Source organism: Lentinus tigrinus (genome assembly GCF_003813185.1).
Source record: "Lentinus tigrinus ALCF2SS1-7 unplaced genomic scaffold L226scaffold_61, whole genome shotgun sequence".
Classification (NCBI taxonomy): domain Eukaryota; kingdom Fungi; phylum Basidiomycota; class Agaricomycetes; order Polyporales; family Polyporaceae; genus Lentinus; species Lentinus tigrinus.
In genome coordinates, this window is record NW_027137970.1 from 3,345 (window position 1) to 21,229 (window position 17,885).

The window sequence follows — 17,885 nt, forward strand, 5'->3', positions numbered from 1 at the left end:
GAGCCGCGTTCGTCAGGACGGCGGGAGCCCGAGTCGCGTTCGTCAGGTCGACGCGAGCCAGAGTCGCGTTCGTCACGACGGCGGGAGCCCGAGTCACGCAGATCCGGTCGACGCGAGCCCGAGTCGCGCAGGTCCGGTCGATCCGGTCGACGCGAGCCCGAGTCGCGCAGGTCCGGTCGACGTGAACTCGAGTCGCGTTCGTCAGGACGGTGGGAGCCGGAGTCGCGTGGGTCCAGTCGACGCGAGCCCGAGTCGTGTGTGTCCGGTCTGTCGAGCTGGTGCGAGCGTGAGGGTAAGCCAACAATGTCATTCTGAGGAGAGATCATGCTGCAACAGACCTGACAGCAAGAAGGCCCATGGTCGACCTGATCTGGACGAGGAGGAACGTACTCATCGGTGCGAGGCCTCTTAGCAGGCTGAGGCGAGGTATCCAGTGTTGCAAGCGCCAACGGGGGAAGCAGAGGGTCCTGCAGAGTTTCTATGTTGGCAGCGATGAGTGCGTGCACCAGACCGCTGCTTTGTTTGCGCGCGGTATTGCTATCTTCGCAGTCAGCAACAAAACTAAACCTAGAGGTTAGGACGGAGCTTGGCGGTCTCAATTGCTAGAATTGCTGCTTACAGTGTGGAAAGTAACTCGGCCACCTGCTGGACTTGGTCGGAAGTTGCTGACTCCTTACGCTTCACTGTGTGAATGCAACCGTTGGTTAGGCTTAGCTAGCGCTGCTGTATAATCACTCACAGTTGTTGCTCATCTGGTAGTCTTAAAATCGCCGGTGGCGGCATGCAGCGGCGATACTGTTGAGGTCAAGTCAAAGGGCCTCAGAATGTCGTGGCAGCGTGTCCCGAGGGCCGAATCCGAACCAGTCGCGTCAGTCACGTGCTCATGATACGCGAGGGTGCTCACCTCTGCTCGCTGCGCAATGAAGACCTCATGGCACTTGTTAACAGACCGCACCGCAGGGCGGGACTTGTCGCCGACTGCAAGAGGGCACCCAAGGCTTCGCCCCAGAACTCAATTGACCCGCAAACGCCTGTTCAACATACGGCCCGGTCTCCCTGAAAACCTTGCTGCAACGTGTCCAGTGGTACACTCACCGCCCACATCGAGAAGGGACTTGTCTCCGCTAGGCTGACAGTTGATGGGCCTATTGAAGAGCAACAGGGACAGGTGCGTGCGCCGTGGCATTTTATGTTCTTTCACAACTTACTTTTGCTCGTGTTCCTTCGTCGTCAGCCTGAATACAGGTGGGATTGGCGCACCCGCATTTGCTCTCACAACCACGCCTGAGTCGACCATGGAGATGCAACAGGATGCTTTCCCGCTCATGACCAGACCCAGAGAGACGGCCAGTCTGTGAGGCAGGTGCGTACTCTCTGCTACTGCCCCCTGTCCCTGTTTTTCGCCATGTCACATCCCACGCGCCGCAAGAGCGTACACCCATCCCCCGCATTCACTACTTCGTATTCATTCTCCATCTGCCTCGCCGTCCCCTCTCATCTCACTACTGAGTCCACACATAGGTTCTGCAGAGACTACCATACACCGCGACAGGCCTACGACTTCGCCAATTCATTCTTTTCACCATTCGCCATGGCTCAGTCGAACTTTGCCCTCAAAACTAACGTCGCTCGTCCCGTCCTCGCTCGTACTACCTCCAAACGATCCAACAGCTTCCTGGAGGCCCCGCATCGCCACGACGCTCGTCCAGGATGAAGTTCTCTTCAAGGACGCTGGGCTAGAGCTCGCAGATGGCACCGCATTCCGCGGCAGTAGTTTAGGAGCTGAAGGCAAGAGCGTCGCTGGAGAATGAGTCTTCCAGACTGGTGCGTGTTTTTGCTGCCTCACTCGTTGGGCATCACTCACTCTTCTACTTGGATTGGCGCAGGGATGGTTGGATACACCGAGTCCTTGACCGATCCCTCCTACGAAGGTCAGATACGCATCTTGATCTCCCCGCTCATCAGAAACTACGGAGTGCCCCCTCGTCCCGACGCTGCCTCCGTGAACGACGTCCCTCCCGACTTCAATCCTCCCGGAGATCCGCGAGAAGGGATCGATGCTCCGCGTCTCGTGCGCCGTCTCCCCTTGGCGCGGTCGCTACTGCGAAGTGGCGCGAGGACTACGAGGGCATCCCCTTCCATGACCCGAACCAGGAGAACCTCGTCGCGACAGTCTCCACCAAGACCCCGCGCATCTACAAGCCGGTGGTCGAACCAAAAATGCACCCCTCACGGTCGCGCCCTCTCCGCGTGCTCGCGGTCGACGTCGGTATGAAGTACAACCAGATTCGTTGCTTCACGCATCGGGGCGTTGAATTGAAGGTTGTTCCCTGGGACTACGACTATCTCGCGGACTCCGAGGAGCCCTTCGATGGTCTCTTCGTCTCTAACGGACCTGGCGATCCGACTTCCGTCGCGCCTGCCATCGAACGTCTCGCGCGCGCGATGCAAAAGGCGGATCGGCCCATCTTCGGTATCTGTCTAGGGCACCAGCTGCTCGCACTTGCCGCAGGCGCCAAGACGTAGAAGATGAAGTACGGCAACCGCGGTCACAACATCCCATGCACGGATGCGCTCAGCGGTCGCTGCTACATCACGAGCCAGAACCACGGTTATCAGGTCGAGGCTGCGTCTCTTCCCGAAGGATGGAAGGAGCTCTTCCAGAACGCAAATGACGGCAGCAACGAAGGCATCTACTGGGTCGACAAGCCGTTCTTCGTGCAGTTTCACCCTGAGTCCACCTCCGGTCCTCGCGACACCGAGTTCTTGTTCGAGGTCTTCATCCAGAACATCATCGACTGCACGAAGACCGGCAGCCTCTTGCCGATTTCCATGCCTGGCGGTACCAAGGAGGAGAACGAGAAGCGCACTCCTTGCCGGGACGTGCAGAAGGTGCTCATCCTCGGCTCGGGCGATCTCTCCATCGGTCAGGCCGGCGAGTTCGACTACGCCGGCTCGCAGCCTATCAAGGCGCTCAAGGAGGAGGGCATCTACGCCATTCTCGTGAACCCGAACGTTGCGACGATCGCGACTTCCCGCGGGCTCGCCGACAAAGTCTACTTCCTCCCTGTTACCCCCGAGTTCGTACGGAAGATCATCAAGTACGAGAAGCCGGACGGTATCTACGTCACGTTCGGCGGGCAGACCGCGCTCAACGTTGGCATCAAGCTCAAGGACGAGTTCGAAAGCCTTGGCTGCAAGGTCCTTGGTACGCCCATCGACACCATCATCATGACCGAAGACAGGCAGCTCTTCGCGAGCGCAATGGCCGAAATTGGGGAGCGCTGCGCCCAATCGAGCACTGCGACCACGACTGAGGCCGTTGCTGCCGCGAACATCATCGGCCACCCAGTCATCGTGCGCGCTGCGTACGCTCTTGGCGGACTTGGATCAGGCTTCGCTCAGAACGAGCAGCAGCTGAAAGCCCTGTGCAGCAAGGCATTTGCGACCAGCCCGCAGGTACTCGTCGAGAAGAGCATGAAGGGCTGGAAGGAGATCGAGTACGAGGTCGTCCGTGATTGCCGCGATAACTGCATCATGGTCTGTAACATGGAGGTATGTATTGCAGTGATGTTTCGCGACCTGACCAGCTCTTGACATGCATTTGTACAGAACTTCGAATCGCTTGGCATCCACACTGGCGACTCCATCGTCGCAGCGCCGTCACAAACTGTTTCTGATGCCGACTACAATATGCTGCGTACCACCGCGATCAACGTCATCCGCCACCTTGGTGTCATCGGCGAGTGCAACATCCAGTACGCGCTCAACCCTACCTAGCGCGAGTACTGCATCATCGAGGTATGGCCTTCCTTTCTTCGTCTTGGTAGGTGTGCCCCGACTGACTCCTTTCCGTCAGGTCAACGCTCGGTTGTCTCGTTCGTCTGCACTCGCGTCCAAGGCTACTGGCTACCCGCTCGCCTTCATCGCGGCCAAGCTCGGCCTCAACATCCCGCTGAACGAGATCAGGCCTCCCCACCGTCATGGTCAACTACAACCCCGAGACGGTCAGCACCGATTACGACGAGGCCGACCGCCTGTACTTCGAGAACATCAGCTTGGAGACGATCCTGGACATCTACGACACTGAGCACTCACGCGGTGTCATCCTGTCGATGGGTGGCCAGACCCCGAACAACATCGCGCTGCCGCTCTACCGCCAGAGCGTCAAGATCTATGGGACGTCCCCGGAGATGATCGACACTGCGGAGAACCGGTTTAAGTTCTCGTGGTTGCTCGACGAGATTGGCGTGGATCAGCCGCTCTGGAAGGAGCTCTCGAGCTTCGACGAGGCGCACATGTTCTGCGAGAAGGTCGGGTACCCGGTCCTCGTGCGCCCGTCGTACGTCTTGTCAGGCGCGGCGATGAACGTCGTGTTCAGCGAGGACGACCTGAACAGCTACCTCTCGCAGGCGACGGCGGTCTCGCGTGAGCACCCGGTGGTCATCACGAAGTACATCGAGGGCGCGAAGGAGATCGAGATGGACGCGGTCGCGAAGGACGGCAAGGTTATCATGCACTATATCTCGGAGCACGTCGAGAACGCCGGCGTGCACTCGGGCGACGCGACCCTCATCCACCCGCCGCAGGACCTCGACCCGGAGACTGTCCGCCGCATTGAGGACGCCACGATCAAGATTGGGAACGCGCCGAACGTCACCGGGCCGTTCAACATCCAGTTCATCGCGAAGAACAATGAGATCAAGGTCATCGAGTGCAACCTCCGCGCTGCCCGCTCGTTCCCCTTCGTCTCGAAGGTCACGGGCATCGACGCGATCGAGATGGCGACGAAGGTCATGCTCAGCTTGCCGGTGGAGCCGTACCCGCACGTCCCCCTTCCTCCGGACTACGTCGGTGTCAAGGTCCCGCAGTTCAGCTTCAGCCGACTCTCAGCAGCGGATCCTGTGCCTGGTGTGGAGATGGCGTCGACGGGCGAGGTTGCGTGCTTCGGCAAGGACAAGTACGGACGTTACTCTGTCCGGCGAGGACTTCGTCAATGCCACGAAGGCGTCGATCAGCGGCGGTTTCGTCACTGCACTCGTCCTCCCCGTGGGCCTGCAGACCAGGATCACTAACCGAGCGTCTCTCGACAAGGCGGCTAGCAACATTGCGGCTGGGCGTACTGCAATTATGCGTTGAGCATCACCGAGTCCTCTGCGAACGTTAATGCTCTGGACGACGAGCTCGAGGCAGGCGTGAAGGCGTTGTTTGTGCCTTTCCGGTATGGGGAGCCCGACAGCCAGATTACAGCTGCCGCTGCTCACTTCGCGGCATGGCCCTCGGAGAAGCCTATCGTCACCGACGCTCGCGGCGCCAACCTTGCGCCCATCCTGCTTCTCGCCGACCTTCATAACAGCTCGCTTCACGTCACCAATGTGCAGACGAAGGAGGACATGCTCTTCATCGCTCTGAGCAAGGCGAAGGGCCTCAAGCTCACCCTGCGACGTTGCAGTGTATGCGCTCTTCTTCACGCGCGAGCAGTTCCCTGGGGTGACTTGCCTGCCGACGCTCGAGAACCAGCAGTACCTCTGGAGCAACCTCGATGCCATCGACGTCTTCTCTGTAGGACGCGTACCCTACGAACTTGCGACTCAGCTAGGGAAGGAGGCCTCTGCGGCTTTGGGTATTGAGGAGACTTTGCCTCTCTTGCTCGGTGCGGTAGCCGCCGGACGCCTTACCCTGGACGATGTCCGCAAGCGACTTCACGACAGCCCCTTGCGCATCTTCGCGCTGCCGGACCAGGGCCATGCCAACGTCGAGATCATCGTCGGACGCAAGTACCAACTCCACAAGCGCAGCCATTCGTGGTCTCCGAGACCGCTTTCCTCGATGGCGTTCTCTCGAGCGCGCCGTTGGGCAAGGACCTCTCCGCCGCGACTATCAGCCACCAGCCTGCAGAGCGCAGAGGCTCCATCTCGGGCGCGAAACCGGACGTACAGGCGTTGACTGGGCGGGTCCCCGCGGAGACTGTTGTTCCACCATTGCAAGCCAGCGCGACCTCATCCACCTCTCTGGCGCCTGTATATGGGCCCTTATCGAGCATGCAGATCTTCAGCCACCTGCTGCCGCATCCCGCCTTCAACCGCCGTCATATCCTTACAGTGAAGCAGTTCGGCCACAAGGATATCCACGACCTCTTCACGCTCGCCCACGAGATGCAGCTGCAGGTGGAGCGCAACGGTACCCTCGACATTCTCAAGGGCAAGGTGCTCGTGACGCTCTTCTACGAGCCCTCGACAAGGACGGCGTCTTCGTTCGACACTGCGATGAAACGGTGCGGTGGAGAGGTGGTCAACGTGCATGTCGACTCTTCGTCGGTCCTCAAGGGCGAGACGCTCCCGGACACCATCCGTACCCTCCGGTGCTACGCCGATGCGATCGTGATCCGCCACCCCGAGGTCGGCAGCTCGCAACTTGCGGCCAAGTTCTCGCCCGTACCCATCTTGAACGCTGGCGATGGTATTGGAGAGCACCCTTCACAAGTAAGTGACATCGTCCTTCTGTCATGAGAGAGATCTCTTACTGAACAATCGTAGGCTCTACTGGACATTTACACCATCCGTTCGGAACTGGGTACCGTGAACGGCCGGACGATCACCATGCTCGGTGACCTCAAGAACGGTTGCACCGTCCACAGCCTCGTCACCCTCCTCTCCCTCTACTCCGTTCGGTTGAACTTTGTCTCTCCGCCTTCACTCACCATGCCCGCCAGTGTTGTCTCGGCCGCACGCAAGGCTGGCATCCCTGTCTACCAGTGCGAGTCCCTGGAGGTACTCGGAGACACCGACGTCTTGTACGTCACGAGAATGCAGAAGGAGCGCTTCAAGGACGATGCGGAGTGGCATGCGGTCAAGGACGCGTACCGTGTCGACCACGCGCTCTTGTCTCGTGCGAAGGAGGAGATGATCGTCATGCACCCGCTCCCGAGAGTCAACCGTGAGTCTCCTGCGCGACTGTTTCCTATCTAACTTGCTCACTCACTCCTCTGCAGAGATTGATCCAGAAGTCGACTTCAACTCTCGCCGTGCCGTATACTTCCGGCAGATGCGTTATGGCCTCTTCGTACGTTTCTGTTTATTCTAAGTTATGCACTACGTCTGACTGCTGTTTGCAGATCCAGATGGCTCTGCTGGCGAGCGTGGGTTGAGAGCAAAAAAAAGTACATCTCAGACATCGATCAATAGTAGGCATATCTAGCACAAGCATGAACTTTGTAGATTAGAACACCAACGGATGTACCAAGGCGAACGTCAATGCTCTGGACAGCGACGAACTGAAGGCAGGGGTAAAGGCGCTGTTTGTGAGCAGAATGCACCCTCAACATTTTCAAAGGCACTTGTGACGCTCCTTCTGAGAGCCGGCGACGAGGACAGCATTGTTGTTGTGTTGCACATGTTCTTAGCCAGCGCTCAAGCAGGAGCGGAAGAATGGAATGACGGCAATGTAATATCCATCTATCCTTGTACTGTACTGTAACGATCAATATAAATCTGTAAGGCATATAGGGCGCAGCTATATATGTATATGACTAGTAGCTTGTAAGCAGTGATTAGTTGTAGACGTCAAGGGACTAAGTGAGAGGAAATCAGGGTGAGTGATATGGTACTGTTAAAAGGACCATGCATCACAATGGTCCTGGAGCAAGTGCAAAGGTAAGAGAAGATTCTGTGGATATGGAGGCAGCGTCAAGCGGCTCAGAAGTAGAGGAAGACAAGGTCCAAGACCCATATCGAGAGAGCAGGCCAGAGAAAGCAGTGGACTCAGCGGTGGATGGAGTCATGGATGAATGTTCCATCGGCGTGTCAGTATCGTGATCATATTCTATAGTAGTACCACTAGAGTTCGGGAATACCTGTTGCTCTAATGTCTCTGTAGCAGGGCGGTCATCAGGTTGAAAGTAAGCCTGGTCGGAGGGTGCTAGAATGTCTGAAGGCGTGAGGATAGACGTGCTTTCTAAGGGCACAGGGGAAGACCATTGACAGGTAACTTGTTGACTGGACATGAAGGACAATAGATCGTCATGAATAATAGTGGATTGAGGGTGTTCGAATTCACTGCTAAGGTTGGGGAGAGATAATAAGAAATGGGAGCTTGCCAAAGCCTGTTCAAGTTGTCCTGCGTCGAAGACATAATCATCGAGTTGATCCAATATGCCAGCAGGATCCTCCACAGGCGAGAAGAAAGTGTCGACAAAGGGCTGCATGGGAATGGGGAAAGTACCAGGCAGCAGTGGCTGAGATGGTCGTTCAAAAGGTTGAGAGTCGCAGGATGGGGCGGGATGGTCAAGTGGGACGCTGGCAGTAGTGACCGAGTGGTAAGGGCCATCAGAATCGTTCACATCCTTGGAATGGGACTGGAGAGACTGTAGATAGTCAGAGGATGCAGGATCTGAAGTAGCAAGGTAGGAGTTCGCAGAGCGCCACATTCCTACTAACCTTTAGTCAGTACTGCTCTGCATTGAACGAAAACCATGGGCTTACCAGTGTCGAGCACAAGGCCTTTCTTGCACCACGGTAGTGTAGAGGTGGCCGGTCTCTGAGCTACTGAGTGCTTGTACACAGTCCAGAGACCGTCGGCACCCTGGCGCCCTCCAAAATCCTTCCAGATCTCAGGACATCCCTGGCGCAGAAGCTTTTTGATATCCCCATACGTCGTCTTGCCACACTTCAGACCAGTCGCCTCCTCTGCAGCCCTGATCATATCCTGCTGGGGCTGCTTCTCTGATTGTTCGGCGATGCTGACGAAGTTGTAGACAGTGGAGAAGGGGAATTGTGAAGGGAAGTTAGGGGAGACAGTGTTGCGACGAGGCCTTTTCAACATTGGCTCATCAGCTGCGTCTTCAACGTCCCCATCGCCAGTGGTTGAAGAGCGGCTCGAAATGGAACACTTGCGAGTATGAGATGATGTGCGAGAGTTCCGAGTTGGGTTTGTTTTCATGATAGGAACTGAGAGTATGCGTTTGCTGGGGGAATAGCTGCAGTCGTCTGAAGGGGAAGCACGGGATGGTGATCGAGATCTCTTTGGAGTTCGGACGACAGGCGTAGTAGTAGAAGAGGTGGAAGAAGAGCGTAGCGAATCGACAACGGTGGACAGTCCAAGGCACTGGTCGTCATGTAACCCGCATACCCGAACACAGACTTCGTATTCTTCAGACTTCAGAGACCTGCCAGCAGAGACCTCTACATCGTCCCATGAAGCGCAGTCCCCACTGGCACCTGCATTGTACACCTGGTACAACGTTGTCCCCTCAGGAAACAGCCCAAGTACATGCGGCAACTGCTCAAGACAGTATATTGGATGACTTTTGACGAGCACTGAGCGACGAATCGCTGATTGGTTAGGCTGAGTAGAAAGTGAGTGACAACAAAGCAAAAGAATATAACATAGAGTGACATACCTTCGCCCACACATGGAATAGCACAGTCTTCTTGCTGTTAGCCAAGGCTTCAAGAGTCTGCATGTGAGACCCTGTGGCTTGAAGACGCCTCATCTCATCCTGCTTCTGAAGGAGAAGAGCGCCAATGGCCTGATTCTCCGTCCAGAGGGAGCTCAAGGGAGCCGCACAGCCGCTCGTCCGGGTAGCAGTCTGAGACTGAGAGGAGACTTGGGTGGATGTGGCGGAAGAGGTGGACGACGTGGTGGGAGACGTGGACGACGTGGCGGGAGACGTGGACGACGTGGCGGAAGAGGTGGACGACGTGGTGGGAGACGTGGACGACGTGGCGGGAGAAGTGGACGACATGGCGGTGGCGGGAGATGTGGATGTGGCTGCTTTCAACTTCTGACGACGGTGGTAGTCGTACTTGCAAGGGGCTGGATCGGCAACACAGCATGGGGCGCACATGCATTTGGTACAGGCAGCAGCGAGCTTGGTTTTACCGCACCGCTCGCATCGGGGCACATTGCGAAGATCATCACTCATGAGTCTGTAGATAGAGATCGGTCAAGGTTAGACTGGACCACAGACAAGAAGGACTCACCAAGTGCCAGTCTACCCACTCCAGATGCTGCCCTCGCCCAATGGAAAGTCTCAGACCCGACTTGGTCCTCACGTGTCGCACGTCCCGACAGGTCCTCTCCCACACACCTCGCGAAAGGTAGGATCTATCTACAGAAACGGAGGTCAGAAACATGTGGACGTGGCGACACAAGTACAGACGTGTACCGGCTTGACTGGCCACGGACGAGGAGGGGGAGGATGGAGATAGCATCAATGCCAGGACGGCACAGGATATATATCGAGGGGAAGCCGACACGCGAAAGGCTGAACTTGACAAGCGAGCACAGACCGCGGTCTGACCTGTGGTCGCGGTCTGCGCTCAAAACCGCGGTCGCGGTTTTGGTCACGTGCAGCCATAGCCGAGACCGCGGTCCGTCCCGCGGTCTGACCGCGGTCGCACCGTGGTCAACCGGGGTGGAAAACTAACGTTCCCGCAACAGTGGTGCGGCGGAACTCCAAGCATCAGCGCACTGGTGACGACCTGTCCGAGTCTCGTCGCACCTCGGATATCGGCAAACCGTAAGCTACAGCGTTGGCGAGAAAATCGCTCTGATTTTTCTACTGTGACAGTGCGCTGGTACAATATCGCTAGCTCGTACTATCTCCGGGCTCAAAGACTCCTACTCCGCATGCAGCGTGCGCTGTCTCCTGGGGTGAGTACGACCCATCTAACGGCCTCAAGGTCTCGAGCTGACTGATATTCGTTTTCCTAGCTGCATTCCTAGGACGCGCTACATCTCCTTCTGCGTCGAACTGGGAGCTATCGTTGAGAGTTGGATCTCGGATCTGGTTTCAGAAGGTACGCACCGCTTGGCACCTGACTGCCGCTTGACGTTCTGACTAACGCGCACATGGTTACAGTGCTCAGCAACCCGGTGACGGGTGGTATTTCCGAGCGCGAACTACGGTCTACCGCAAGAAGCTCGGAGTCTACGTGTCCGCCGCATCCTCTCTCCTCCCTCGCCTTCACCACCTCTTACACTGCTCCATGCTTCTCCCAGACGACATCTGTGTATCCACCCGCGCATGAACGCCGCTGCGAGTGCTCCTTGCGCTGCGGAGCTCTCGGAACCTCGCCCCTCACCCCTCGGAAACACTGTCGAGTACGACTGCGACGATTGAAAGTGCGCTATCCGCGTACATGTTCTCCTCTCTCCCGAGTACCCTATGGCCGGCAAGCCGGACGCGTCTGGCCTGTCTCGGCTCCTCGTCTTCAAGACCATCTCAATGCTGGCCATCATGCTGGAGTCTACTGGAGTTGACAGGCCATACACGCTCCGATGCACCTACACACGCTGTCTCAGAACGAGCACGGACTGTGATCCCCTTTAAGGTACGCACCTCTCCATTTCCATTTTGCGCGATTGATCAAGAACGCTGCCGGCGTTGGTATGTCTACATCTAGATCTCCAAGGTGAATCCTACAAAACACACCCGCGCCGTCGACTTACCAGTGTATTCTCCGGAGCGCAAGCTTGGAAGCCGGCGGACACTGCAGGCCTCGGGACGGCAACCTGGAAGCTGGCGGCCGGCCCCTCGCCGTCCTTACCCGGTACATGAGGCTGAGTGGTCGCTGTGTGCTGTCCTGTCTTGGTACGTGAATCTCCCGTTCTTTTGGCACATCTCTTACTCACCGTGAACTTCCGATTTCTCCAGGCTGACCTTCGGCGGCGCGACGCGTCTTGGTGCGGCTCGAATCATCCACGCGGCGAATATACAACCTGGTACGTACTTCTTCTCCTACCCGTGCTCCTACCCCCGCTACTAGGGCTACCCCATCCAACTCGCCGCAGGCGGCCCACGCCGCATACATGGTCCTCCAAGTCGTCTACACTGCGATCACAGCAGTCCTCCCGCTCAAGTACTGGCCACACGCCGCCGTCGCCGCTGCGGTCCTCTTTGTGATCTATGCGTACGCGCAGGGGCCCCCGACGAACCGGGAGCGCGATCTGCATGCGCGAGTGGTGATACTGACGGTGAGTATTCGTCTTTGGTCACGGTGTGGGAGGACCGAGGAGGGTTAGAGGACTGGGAGGGCTAGGCGAAGGGGCATTCCGGTATCAAATGACCAGGTTGATGTCCCGATGTCCCTTTGCTTGATGCTTGGACTTGTGAGAGGGCATGAGCTCGCAGTCGTTGGCCCGCGTCGTAAATGGTGACCGTATGGCAGTGAATGCGGGGATGCTGGGTAGGAATGCGAAGTGGCTTGTGGGCCTAGCTAGGACGCGGTCTATTGACACCTTCGACGAACACGGTCCAACTGGACACTGACATCTGGCGCATCTCGTTTGTATGCGTCGTAAATCGAATGGAGGGTATATGCGCTCTGCTTTCCGTCCTGTCCATGACCTGATCGGCATATATGAATCAATGCTCTGCTTCTGTAGTAGAGATTGGGGGCCACTCTTCAGAGAAACTGACATCAGTCTGCAGGGACCGTTCACGCCGTTGGGCATCGTAACACTGACCGCCCTGGCCAAACGCGGCGCACACATCATCGCCCTCTCCCCGTACCCTCTCTCCCATCCCGTTCCATCCCTCCTCCTCCCTCTCATCCGCTCGACAACCAACAACGAGAATATCTTTGCCGAGTACTGCGACCTAACTTCTGCAACCTCGATCCGCAACTTCTGCACTACATTCCTCACCGGGAACGACACGCGTATAGACGCGATCGTCTTCGCGCACGAGTACCCCAGCATCGGCCGGATATGGTTCTTCGGCGGACAAGCTCGGCGCGAGAAGGAGCAGCGAGAGGCGGAACAACGCGAGTCCGTCTCGCTCGCGTCCTTCTTGATGGTGACTCTGCTCTTGCCAGCGCTGCTCGTTGCACCCGTCGAGCGGGACATACGCGTCATCTCCGTGGTGAACCCGTTCTACGCCGCTGCGCTTCCGACGTTCTCCTCCTTCCTCGAGTCCACACCCTCCTCTCCAGCGCGTCCGGAGTCTCTCCTCATTTCCGAGGGACACCGGGCGCTCCGCACGATTATTGTCACCCGTCACCTCCAGCGCATCCTCGACTCGCTGCCCAACCGAGCCCAAGACGCGAGGTCGGACAAGCCCCCTGCGCCGCACCCGTCGAATATCCTGGCCGTGTCTGCCTCTCCAGGGATCAGCAGAGTTTATAGCGCGAGATCCAAAGCTGACGGACAACCGGGAAGAGAGCGTACCAGAGTTGGGTACGTGATGAAGGCTCCCGCCGGCCCGTCCAACCCAGGCTCGAAGGAGATCTCACCTCCCTCCGACCCGAACTGCCTCGCCGGCCTGTCCTTCGTGTTCACCGGCGAGCTTGAGAGTCTGTCGCGCGACGAGGCCATCGAGCTCACGCAGCGCCATGTAGGGCGCGTCACCGGCCAGCCATCCTCCAAGACCTCCGTCGTCATCGTCGGCGCGGACGCAGGCCCGAGCAAGCTCAAGGCGATCGAGAAGAGCAAGCTGAAGACGCTCGACGAGGACGGCTTTTTGAACTTCATCGCCACGCGCGAGACGGTACGTACCGCAGAGTTTAAAGCATGAGATCCAAAGCTGACGGACAACCGGGAAGAGAGCGTACCGGAGTTGGGTACGCGATGAAGGCTCACGCCGGCCCGTCCAACCCAGGCTCGAAGGAGATCCCAATTCCCTCCGACCCGAACTGCCTCGCCGGCCTGTCCTTCGTGTTCACTGGAGCGCTTGAGGGCCTGTCGTGCGACGAGGCCATCGAGCTCTCGAAGCGCTACGGAGGGCGCGTCACCGGCCAGCCGTCCTCCAAGACCTCCTTCGTCGTCATAGGCTCGGACGCAGGCCCGAGTAAGCTCAAGGCGATCGAGAAGAGCAAGCTGAAGACGCTCGACGAGGACGGCTTTTTGAACCTCATCACCACGGGAGAGACGGACGTGAGCACATTGGACGAGAAGACGCGTAAGAAGATTGAGAAGGAGCGGGAGGCGGTCTGCCAGAGCGCGAAGGAGATGGAGCGGCGCGAGAAGCAGGTCGCGAAAGAGACAGCTACGAGTGGAGCGTGAGTGTTCGCTTTGCCTTGCCTCGACCCACTACTCATGTAGAACATTCAGCGCGGCGACAGCAGCCTCAAGTCGCACTTCAAGAAGCCGGGCAAGGACGGCATGAACGTCTTCCGTGCGGTCATGATCACTGGGCCCCTGGGGATCGGGAAGACGACGAGCACGCACCTGTGCGCGAAGCTCACGGGGTTCACGTCGGTCGAGGTAAACGCGAGCGATGCGCGGAGCAAGAAGCTCGTCGAGAACAGTACGAATATCATGAACACATCGCTCGACGGATGGATGACTGGGGGACATGTGGGTGTTGTGTGTGCGTGGAGCTCCATGATACTGACGCATCGTTCTCAGGCAACAAATGCCGCTGGAGTTGCCATAACCGACAAGTCGTGTGTCATCATGGACGAGGTCGATGGCATGTCCGCAGGCGACCGCGGCGGCATTGGCGCACTCACTGCTCTGATCAAGAAGACTAGGACCCCTATTATCTGCATTGCGAACGATCGCGGCGCAGAAGCTCAAGCCGCTTCAGGAAGCCCGAGGCGCAAGCCATTCGCTCGAGGATCATGAGCTTTTGCTACAAGTATGTATGTCTCTTGTACTAGTAGCTGTCCGGACGTTGCACTGATCTCATCACTCGCCGTCCTCGTCTGCCCGGCGTATCTTGGTACGGCGGCTCTAACCATCCACGCGGCGAACATATAATCTGGCATGTACTGCATCGGGAGCGCAAGATCGGAAGCTGACCGCCTCATCTAGTCGTTACTACTGTACTCTCGCCGCCTGGTACTGGAAGCGGCCATCACTGTGTGCCATTCTAACTTGGTACTGCCCGACGCGTCTTGGTACGGCTCGAACGAGCTTCACGGCGGCGCAGCCGGCATACTCGACGGGTGGCTGGGCCTTTGTGCAGTAAGTTCTTCGTCCTCTCGCTCGTGTTCCTTCGCTCACAGTCCTCGGGCCCATTCCGACTACTCCAGGTCTAGAAAGGCGATGGCGGCAGGTGGTTTATCCGGGGACACTTGCTGTCCGACGTCCTGTACGTCCCAGTAACCGATACGTTCGAGCAGAGAGTCGTCGGAAGGGCAGAGGCTTCGGCGGGGTCAACTTCATTCAGGGATGCGCGACGCGGCGTGTGCGGCAGAGGGTCGGGAAGTCGGGCGGGTCTGTTTTTTTCCGCACACATCTCAGCCTCGTCGTAGATTGTGTACACGCCATGTATTATCTATTCGTCTGTCTGCTGAGAGCTCGAGATGAGCAGTAGTAGCGTACTTCCTCTACTTCACTGAGTGGCTCGCCGCGGAGAACACGCCCGCGCTGCTCACTCCTGCTCTCCTGTGGCTCTATTTCCCCTGTACCGTGTCTGTTCCTGTTCCTCTATGTCCCCCGTACTGTACAATCCCCCGTACTGTACAATCCCCCGTACTGTACAATCCCCCGTACTGTACAATCCCCCATACTGTACAATCCCCCGTACTGTACAGAGGAACGACCTATTGCTGGTCATTCCAGCCGTCGCTTCCGTGGGAACAAAATATATTGCCACAACCAAGTACACATGTCCGTCCGACCCCCTCGCCCGTCTCGACGATCACCCCGGCACCCCCTTGGCGCAACGCAGCTCCCAGCCCGGTCAGCCCGAGTGTACGCCCTCGCTCGCGCTGGGTGCCTCCAAGAGCATTCCGGAGAAGATGGGTGGCAGCATTGGCATCCCGCCTGACGGTACCGCAGGGTCTCATCGCGTTCTGGCCTCCACACTGGCAGCATATGAGGAGCGTAACCGCCAACGGGCTCGCGCTTGCCTCCTCCTTTCTTCTCGCCCTCCTTCCACAGGCCAACGAGCCCGACCGCCTCCTCGCTCGTCAAGCTCTCCCACAGCCCGTCCGAGCCCATGATGAGGAAGTCACCGGGTTCGATTTCAATAGAAGTCACTTCGGGCTCGGCTGTTATGTACGGAGGGGTCTTGACGTCCCCTGGCGGCATACGTCCGAAGATGCGCCGCTTCAGCTTGTCCTGGACCTCGTGGGGCCACTTCAAGCGCGCATCTCCGAACGCACGGGTCACTCCCATTCCGAACACCCGTCCGTTCTGCACGACGTCTTCCCCCGGATGCTCCGTCGTGAGCCGCTCGAGCTCATCGGCGTTCATCGGGTTCTGCTCGGTCGTGAGGATGTAGACGTCGAACCTGAGCTCTCCGTTCCCGTCGTACCGTCGTCTGCCGAGCACCGCGCGCGAGTCTCCCGTGAGGGCGATGTGCAATCTCCGAGAGTGGGAATCGTAGAAGGAGAGGAGTGCACATGACCCGGCCCACGCAGGACCGAGCAGCGTTAGTCCATCTTGCCGCGAGCTCGACGCAAAAACTTCCCTGAGCCGCTCGTTCACAATGAAATCGTCGAGTTCGTTGAAGACGGCCTTCAGTGTCTTGGATATGTCGGACGGCGTAGGCTCGGGTGTAGCGTTGGGATCTGTTCTGGCCAAGCCAGAGTACAGATCGCTCAAGCCGCCGACGGCGGCCAAGATCAGATTGTCCGCAAGCCATTTGCTGGTGTCACCGCCATTGTGGCCGTCAAAGATCCCGAAGAAGGACCAGTGCCCGGATGGCACAGGTACCACAGCCTCCTGATGGTCGTCTTCAGCTGGCTCATTGCTGGTCAGCGTAGGTTGTATCCTCGTCAGAATACTAGTATATCCTACATACCTTCCTACGTGCGAGAAGTCATAACGAGTAATCCCGCATCCCTCGGGTGCACGAGAAGTCTTCTGGTGCCGCCGCAGGACCCCGTCGATGTCAAAGAACCGACGTTCTGTATACGAACAGTTAGTGTGCGAACCAAACAAGCAGAGGTTGAACGGCATGAGTACGACTCACTCGCGTCCAAGTCGCCTTCCAGGGACACCGCAGCATTGGACAGACAGCTCATCGTGGCTGCCCACATACCGAACAAGGAGAGCAGCAAGGTCCGGCTGAACGTTGGTTTCGAAGCATCCTGCTCGGTTTTGGACTCCTTGGACTCCCTTGGTGTTTCTTTGAGGGAGGATAATTCCTTGAGCGGCATCTGAGCCTTGTAGCAAGAACCTGCACCAGTCCGCAGTGAGGAGGCTGTGCCGACTTTTGTCACGGTGCCAATTCTGGAGACCTGGCGCATGACGGACCTGGCCGCGTAGAGCTACCCGAGTCTGAAGCACCTCTACTCGTTCAGCTCGTGTGTCGTGTCGCAGCGACGGTCGCGACGTGACGCGTCGACGTGGTGGTGGCACTGGTAAGAGATGCGATTGCAGGCGCCGCAGAAACCATGATCGCTTCCATAGGTCACGTGGCTCCCGGCGGCCAGCCACAACGCAGAACTTTAACCTTGTGATAGTTCGTGTGCGACCTACACGACCTATAGGAACTGTTGAACATTCATAAATCAACGTAGTCAGATACACAGCGATGCTTTTCATCCAGGACGCAAGTAGGATCGCGCAGTGTACTACCTCCACAAGTTGCAGTTCCGACACAGCGCAACGGCTCGTACGGGATTCTCGATAGCAGTGTCCTATGTGTCGGCCTCCACCCTAGCTCTGTTGCAACATCACACTCTGCAACCCACACGTGGAGATGGAGACATCGCACCAGGACGGGCCTCATTGGCCAGGGACAGGTTCTCGATGAAGCGATGAACAAAGTTGAGATCATGATGTGTAGTTGGACTCGGAGGCGGTACTGCCACGACAGGCATGCCTATGGAACTACTGCTGCAGTAATAGTTGTGGTACTCACGAATGACGATAGACTCCCAGGACGGGCCAGCGGACCATGACATCCTGTATAGCTCCAAACACCGAGCTAAGGTGAGCCGAGGGTTCCGTTCGAGGACTCTGGGCTTGTTGTGCCATTGCGCGTG

General features: G+C 57.7%; 5 protein-coding genes across 5 annotated transcripts; 3 read left to right on the plus strand and 2 right to left on the minus strand.

The window, feature by feature from the left end:
• Window positions 1-1,807: 1,807 nt before the first annotated feature.
• Window positions 1,808-7,447, plus strand: L226DRAFT_601203 (uncharacterized protein; the record flags this gene model as incomplete). Its single annotated transcript, XM_067685680.1, has 13 exons — window positions 1,808-2,071; window positions 2,110-2,522; window positions 2,580-3,555; window positions 3,613-3,758; window positions 3,965-4,960; window positions 5,141-5,453; window positions 5,482-5,766; window positions 5,799-6,482; window positions 6,537-6,936; window positions 6,992-7,062; window positions 7,115-7,138; window positions 7,223-7,300; window positions 7,403-7,447. The coding sequence occupies 13 exons, from the start codon at window positions 1,808-1,810 to the stop codon at window positions 7,445-7,447; spliced, it is 4,695 nt and encodes a 1,564-aa protein (XP_067529081.1).
• A 506-nt stretch (window positions 7,448-7,953) lies between these two features.
• On the minus strand, window positions 7,954-9,903 carry L226DRAFT_527183 (uncharacterized protein; the record flags this gene model as incomplete). The annotated part of the gene is made up of 6 exons (XM_067679094.1): window positions 7,954-7,994; window positions 8,056-8,427; window positions 8,481-8,886; window positions 9,127-9,342; window positions 9,398-9,813; window positions 9,843-9,903. 6 exons carry the CDS (start codon window positions 9,901-9,903, stop codon window positions 7,954-7,956), a joined length of 1,512 nt encoding a protein of 503 aa, XP_067529082.1.
• A 1,908-nt stretch (window positions 9,904-11,811) lies between these two features.
• On the plus strand, window positions 11,812-13,120 carry L226DRAFT_447130 (uncharacterized protein; the record flags this gene model as incomplete). Its single annotated transcript, XM_067674906.1, has 2 exons — window positions 11,812-11,976; window positions 12,434-13,120. Coding segments are annotated over 2 exons (852 nt in total), but the record flags the coding sequence as incomplete, so codon positions are not given.
• A 524-nt stretch (window positions 13,121-13,644) lies between these two features.
• Window positions 13,645-13,968, plus strand: L226DRAFT_448753 (uncharacterized protein; the record flags this gene model as incomplete). The annotated part of the gene is made up of 1 exon (XM_067674923.1): window positions 13,645-13,968. A coding segment is annotated over one exon (324 nt), but the record flags the coding sequence as incomplete, so codon positions are not given.
• Window positions 13,969-15,319: 1,351 nt separating this feature from the next.
• On the minus strand, window positions 15,320-16,919 carry L226DRAFT_548518 (protein serine/threonine phosphatase 2C; the record flags this gene model as incomplete). Its single annotated transcript, XM_067682600.1, has 4 exons — window positions 15,320-15,423; window positions 15,647-15,714; window positions 15,755-16,614; window positions 16,896-16,919. The coding sequence occupies 4 exons, from the start codon at window positions 16,917-16,919 to the stop codon at window positions 15,320-15,322; spliced, it is 1,056 nt and encodes a 351-aa protein (XP_067529085.1).
• Between the last annotated feature and the right edge of the window lie 966 nt (window positions 16,920-17,885).